Raw genomic sequence first — 7,696 nt, 5'->3', positions numbered from 1 at the left:
ACTTTATTTTCTAGTATTTAATTTCATATTTGTATATTTTCTAATTGTTTAAAGCTGATTATTGCTATTATTAAAGTCGCAAGTCGATTTTTTAACTTTAAAATTAACTTCAAAGTTAATTAATTACTGTAAAATTAATGAATTAAATTACTAACAACAATGTTTTACACGAAAAATAATAGATTTTACTTATTTTCAATGCAGAAATTTAATTATTTTGTACAAAAAGATTCGAAATCAACTTCCTGACTCCTTAGAAAAATGATTTTTTTTTTATAATAAAGATGAGAAAAAAAATCATTATAACACTTTAATAAAGAGAAATTTCTTAAAGTTTTCCCACAAGATTCTATTAATAATGAATTATAATTGCAGGAAGTGGATAAGAAAATGAATTTTCTTCTCGATTCAGTTGATTATAATGCTTTAAAAATCGATTTCGATCTCATTAATTTACTTTGTAAGGTATCATCAATTGTTCTGATGAATGTGGAAAATAAAATAATGGTAAAAAAATCAATTATTTTACTTGTTAAATTGACTTTTTCTAATAGAAAATATTGAAATTTATTCTTGCGTAAATACGTCTTTCTATCATTTCTACAAGAAAGCTTGAAAATCATTGAATGGTTTCCTTCTGGATGTGTGAAGAATCGGCTTTAGATGGTTAAAAAAATTTTTAATAGAATAATTATTAAACTTTTATAATTTTTCTTCAATTATTTAATCATTAAACTACATAAAGTAAGTGTAGAACAGATTTTCTTGAGGGAAGGATTGGATTGATGGGTTAATGCAATCAATAATTAATTGAAAGAAACAGATTATAGCGAATCTTTGACAAGACCGATGGCCGAGTGGATAAAACCACTGAACACTGATAGTTGGTCGTAGAATAATGCCTAAATAACTGGCTGGCCACATAGAGTTTTCCGTGTTATATTCGCTTAACACCTAAATAAGGGCCAGTTTCTAATAAAAAGTCCTTCCGGAAGGTTCCTCCGTGTTGCCGCAACAACTAAAACAGACAAGGTCGCTATTCGTTACCAGAAAACAAGCTTTTGAACATTTTTAAACTTCCAGAATGCCAACCGAGTACCCAGCCAAGATATGTAGAACGATATGTATTTGTATATATACTACAGTATATACATTTTTAACCCTCTGCCTATGGGGACTAAGTAGTATGCCATTATGGGTAAGTAGTGCCATTATGGGTTCAGTAGGCTTATTTGTGAGACATACCGAACCCACAATGGACCTGGTAAGGATACTACATATCCAAACGGACCCGTTGGAATTCGATCCCGGGTCCCCCAGAGCGGTAGGCTGCCACCTTGACCGCTCGGCCATCCGGTCCCAGTAACATTACTGTGATGCCATATGAAGTCTCGATCTCTTCTTACACAAAAACAGAAGCTTTCATTCTTACTCTAAATGGCTTCAAAAGTTATACTCGCGCGATTACCAAAAACAGAAAAAATTATCATGTTTACCGGCAATTACGGTGAATATTCGATTAATCCCACTCTAGCAGCTCAATTTTTACTACCAAACACAACTTGTAGATTGTAATCTTCAGGAAATCAATCAATCATAACTTTACAATACAGAAACCTTATCTAAAAAAGATATTGAAGATGTATTACGCAAATTTGAATCGAACCTGCTAGACAATAAAAAGGATTAACAAAGCTTGGAATAAAATTCCACAAAGTACTATTGCAAATCTCTTTACAAAAGCAGATTTCAACCAACAATCTGTCGACTATATCGAAGACTGAGAAGCAACGAGTGATGAAGAAAATTTTCATTGAAGCACGAAGCAAAGATGATTTTTTTTAATGTTTACAATGGGCTGTCTGCGGATACTTATCTGAAGACATTATTATTGAAGTAAAGAAAAAAAGCGATGAAGATGAGGAAGATATAAACCTTCTTAAGAACAAATATCCTAAACTCGCCCATTACATGTAGGGAAACCTAAACTCTCAAGCATTTAAGTAGCTTTCTAGAAACTGCATCATTCATAAAACAAGATGCTTTTGAGACGATCGACCGCATTAAAAAACAATGAATCTTCCACGACAAACTCGTGTAACAGCCTTTTTTTTATGACACCTCCAGTCACAGCAGATGGTCGAAGTGTCCCCATGGGTCTCTATGCAAGCATTCACACGTGGCATCATGGACTGACGTAAAGAATGTATATGCATTGTATCTGAGACCTTTCGAAAACCGTACCTAGCGCAGTAAATCGCTTATTGTTTTTTAATTTATATCTGAGTTATACTATTAAGAATGAGAAAATCAAATGTAAATTGCTCTGTGTTTGTAAATTATCTATTAATTAAAGTTACATTACCTCAATTATTTAAAGGAAATCATCCTGAAACAAGAGTAATCATTGACTGTACAGAAATTAAAACTAAAAAGTAAATAATAACAAAAAGTAGAACATTTGCATCTTCTCTAATAGTGAACAAATGAATGTCTCATCTTTTCCCACTTTAAGAATTACAATTGGTTTATCACTATAGATAAATAAATAAGAAAATTGAATACTTATTACATAAAAATCTATTTGGATTTTGTGTATAATACATGCTATTCTCTTTTAAATTTACAAATACCTTATTTGTCTTGAAATCAACAATTTTATAACAATTATTCACACGTTTACTTTCAAATAACGGTGTAATTAAAGATTTAAAATATAATTCCTCACATTGTTCATGAACTGTGTTGATTAAATCAGATAGCAGCACATGACATTGTGCATCTTCATTAAATAAAGAGCACAATTAATGTGTTTTACTCTTTTGATTCTGTTGTCATGCAAATTTTCCTTTTTTGTTTATTGCAGAGAGGTTATGCTGACATCTAAAATTATTTAAAAGGACAAATTAGCAATTTAAATGTAAAAAACGCCTTCTCATTCATTTTCATTTGGAGTAGGCAAGAAACTGTAACTGTACTTCCTCCATCGTTTTTAATTTCTTTAATTGCAACTACATGCATACCCTTTGTTCCATCTCCAAGGTGTAAAAAATTTGTCATTATGGACTGGTTGAAAACCACATGTTAAAATTCTATCAGGCATTATTGACTACACTCCAGTTAATGAAAGTTCTATTTTTTAATTGTATATTTTATTAAAACATTTAAAATTTCGTAAGTTGAAATTAAAAAGTATTATTTGAATTTCTGTACGAAGAAACCCCCCTTTTCTTCTTTCTTTGGTAAGGGTTCATGTAGAGAAGAAACCCTTCGGATTTTTCTCCTATGTGTTATGTAAATATTAGAGAGGTTGCGGCTGACATTTCCATCGGGAAAACGTGTACGTCGGACGTTCAGCGCCGCATTCCTGTAAGCCTAGAAGTTTGACAATGGAGTTTGGAACGTCGAGCATGATTCTACTGACGTTCCAAACTCCTATGTCAAACTTCTAGGCTTACAGGAATGCGGCGCTGAACGTCCGACGTACACGTTTTCCAGATGGAAACGTCGGCCGCAACCTCTCTATTGCACTCTGACTCTATAGGAGCATTCTTGTTTCTTCAGGTGCAATCACCACGTGAAGTTCATTCCCATATTTTGTATAGTTTGCATTACGATATCTACGATTCATTAAAACGATGGCAGCTTTTAAAATTTTTATAATTCGAAATTTTGTGCGCCTTTCATATCGAATTATCGAATGTCCACTGTATTATCTTTAGTTAAAAAGTCGACAACAAAGATCTGAATGCACACAAAGCTTGCAAAAATTATATCTTTCTACTTGGGATACAATCAACTGGGCGACAAAATAACAGATCAATAATAGACAAAATACAAATTTTATTGTTTTCTTTATTAAAATCACCATTCTTTTCTATTGATTTACTACTCGGTAAAATTTCAATATTTTTTTAAGAGACGAGTTGAACGAGTTAAAAGATTTTGTAATTAATAATATAAATAATCCTCTATATCCATAAAAGTAAGGTAGACCCCCGTTCACAGCCCGGCACACGTATTTGTAAAATTTAAGTGACTCGTACAACATGGAATTCATATAACACGGAATTATCTACAGTGTTATAGGGGGGTCTACTGTAGTTAGGGGCTGTCCATATATTATGTCCGCATTTTTCTTGAAATTTTTACTCACCCTCTTACCTTAGTTTGTCCAAGTTTCTATAACCCATCCCCTCTTCGGATGTCCAACAAAACTCGACTCTCCTGACAATCTTTATCATTTTACAAGTGATAAATATCATAAGTAGAAATAAAACATATAAGAAATTTTGAAAATATAATATAATAAAATGCATAAACTGTAAAAAATAAACCCGACGTTTCCTGAAAATCAATCCCTTCCCTTTCGTCTAGTGTGGACGTCATTTATGGACAGTCCCTTAAGAACAAAGGTGGTTTTGAACAATCCGAGTTCGAATTGGCGAGGATTTCCTGTAGTTCTTTCAGTTTGTTTTCGAAGAACTGCTTTTTTACGTGCTTTGTTGACCATTTCTCACTACTACTAATATATCTGCCAAATCGTATGCTTGCAGAAATTTTTAAGTTTCGCCCATTGTGAATCGCCCAGCTGAGTTAGTGTGTACCTAGAGGGGGTCAAGGGGCCCTGGCATCTTCAACTCGACTTCCTAAGATTAAATTCTGTGCGCGCCACTGGCTGCCGTGTACAACTTTCTACTTTATTGGAAACAAGTTTAAAAAATAAAAAATAAAATACAACTATGAAACTTTAGAAGAAAAATTGTATTTGATATGTTTAGTGCCCTCATGTTACACTGAGTGTATCATGTTTTCCAATATACTCATTTTCGTGCTTAAAATTTTAACCTTTTATCAATCAAAGGAGAACAATTAACTACAAAGTCAGTACCACATTAAAGCAAGCATATTAAGTAGCTTTATCTTAATGCTTGTTACTAACATTTCCATTGTACATCTGTACTTATGTCTGTAAAGAATTGTGCTAGCACTTGTATTTAATAATGACCCACACACCAGTTGTGCTTGGGCCATTTAAAGCATACTATACGCCACATTACCTGAATTGAAAGGATTCGCACTGTTTCATGTAAGAAGGTTAACAGTTATGATGAGAAACATAATAAAACATTTTCCAATTTTAATGAATAGGAAATATGTGAGGTGACTGACTGACAATTTTCTTATTCTTATTTTCTTATTAACAATTGTTAATTCTTATAATTCACAGAAAATTAAAATTACAAAATACAATTCATTCACATTTCATTAACTGCCCCTATTTCACACTAAACAGGGCAATGTCAGACCTGTCCATGCAAGAGATATACACTTGCTTAAACAGGTCTGACATTGAATTTGTCTCAAGAACTATCTCTCTTGATACTCTTGCTTATAATTATAGAATCCTATAGAAGACAATATTAATTAATCGAATTCTCTGACAGTGCATTAATCAAACTAAACATCAAGATCCAAAATAATACTGATTACCTTCAAAGTTTGGTTCACAGTGCTATCAACCATGCTAATTTATCAATGCTATGATTTAAATACAAATTTATACTTATAGTTCTTTGTCAGATAACATTGTAATGTAGACAAATCAGCAAACATTTCCAGATCATGATTAGAGTAAATAATTTTGATATTCAAATTTAAAATATTAATTTAAATATATTGTGTAGACTTTATAATTACTATAAACAGTTAAGAATGTTCTAAAACATAGAAAATAAATTGAGCATGCAAGTTTTTTCTTTTATAGAACATACATTTTTATAGAAGCAAAACTATAACATGTTTTCAAAAATAACTTTTTAAAAGAGAAAACAATGCAAATATATTTGTACTTGAGTCTGGAAATGTCACTATCTGCTAGAGCAGACTTGGACATTTTATGGCCCGTAGGCCACATAACACACCTGGAAGGGACTGTCTGGCCCGCATATAGTCACTTATGAACAAGAGATGTAAATGAAAACTAGTTCCTGCTATGCATGCATGACTTCTATTTATGTACCACAAAATTTGTTGCACTTTTGGAAGAAAATGAGACAGAACAACATGACATAGGCTACCACAGTTGTCAGGTGGCACAGTCTGGGCAAAATGATAAAAAAAAAAAAAAGAGATTCAAACCTTCTTTGTGGAGAAAGGCAATGACATCTCAGTTGTCGGATGATGGCTGCTATGCAGAGCTTGGTTTTGCTGTTGATGTGACTGCACTAATGAATGAACTAAATGTCAAATTGCAGTGAAGGGTCTTTTTCTGCATGAAATTTACTGTTTAGTGGAGTCTTTTATGAGAAAGTTGCAGATTCTCTTGAGCAAACTAAATAACATTCTCACTCACTTATCAACACTGAAGGAAGTCACACCTTCTGCAGACCACCTCCACAGGTACTCATCCATGCTAGACACTCTCCATGGAGAATTTACAAGGTAATTTCAAGACATTAAAACTGTTGAGAATGAAATGCAAATGATTTTTTCCCTATTCATATGCAATGTAGATAATGCACCCAGTGATGTTCAGCTTGGGCTTACTGAACTGCAGTTTGACACTTCTGACAGAGCACTTTAGGACCATCTTACTGTTTGAATTTTACTCTTCCCTCAAGGAACTTTCAAGATTCATCCTCTTTAGATCCACCTATATGTGTGAACAGACTTTCTCAGTGCTGAAGTTCAACAAATTCAAACACAGATCCTCTATCACTGGTGTGCGCCTCTCACCTGTGCTTCGCATATCTACCTCAGATCTTCAGCCTGATTTCAGTGCACTTGTTGAAGCCAAAACAGGCTTGATTTTGAATTGAACTGAACTGAAAGACACCTAAAGCAGCGGTCCCCAACCTTTCGATCGCCGCGGACCGGCCAACGTTTNTTAAGAAAAGTTAATTATTTGTAGAAGAATTAACAGAAAAAGGGGTGTAATTTTTTATATATATATATATAAAGAGTCCTTCGTTTAATTCTTAGAAGCGAGTCTGTAAGTCTTGTTACAAAATCCGAAGCATTAAAGTAGAAACGAAGATAAATTACATAGAAGAATGTGGCCCCTCGACTAATTTTAACAACGTTTATGTATATAAAAATATGTAATTTTTTTTTTCGCAGTGTTTAGCGTGTAAAAATTAAAGAAAACATGAAAAATAAAAGAGAAAAACTTACTTGCAAGAAGCGTGCTGGAATGATAAAAAAGTAAAAGTAAGATGCGTATCCTTTTCTCCATTTCACTCCCGAAAGTGACTGGTTCCACGTTTTGTTTACAAGCAAAACGTTATGTTCCCGTTGAACGGCACGCTCGCAGTCACGTGACGTGAACACTTTAGTTCGATAAACGTCCGTCGTGGGGAGCTCCCACCGTTTGCAATTAGTTATGGATTAGAGGGGAGAGAGAGAGAGAGAGCCTAAGAAAAGACAAAATAATAATAAAAAAAAAAGTGGGTAATTCACCTTCATCCTTCAATGATTCGAATTGTAAAAATCTAGGAATTTACAAGAAATTTTTTAATATTAAATTAGAGAAAGAACAACAAAAAAATATATATATATACATAAATCGAAAATTAGTGCAGCGTGTCCTTGATCTGAGGTGTATACAATCGACTTTTAACACTTTTATGACTTATAAGTAGTTTATTGTTTAGTTCCTGTCTACTCAAGTTATTTGTCTCAGGTTGAACGGCAT

The 7,696-nt window shown here is 33.2% G+C and overlaps 1 protein-coding gene across 1 annotated transcript in view; it reads right to left on the bottom strand.

The window, feature by feature from the left end:
• The window catches only part of LOC111631050 (flocculation protein FLO11-like), a 29,755-nt gene extending 22,449 nt beyond the window's left edge, over positions 1-7,306 (bottom strand). Inside the window, exon 1 of the mRNA XM_023375243.1 lies at positions 7,177-7,306. Coding sequence (XP_023231011.1) covers positions 7,177-7,237 — 61 coding nt within the window. The 5' untranslated portion in view covers positions 7,238-7,306. The remainder of the gene's footprint in view (positions 1-7,176) is intronic.
• Positions 7,307-7,696: the final 390 nt, after the last annotated feature.

The sequence above is a fragment of the Centruroides sculpturatus genome, unplaced genomic scaffold (assembly GCF_000671375.1).
Source record: "Centruroides sculpturatus isolate CEXI.00-Female unplaced genomic scaffold, Cexi_2.0 scaffold755, whole genome shotgun sequence".
Lineage (NCBI taxonomy): Eukaryota > Metazoa > Arthropoda > Arachnida > Scorpiones > Buthidae > Centruroides > Centruroides sculpturatus.
The sequence above is the reverse complement of the archived record's forward strand: the minus strand, read 5'-3'. Positions and strand labels throughout refer to the sequence as shown.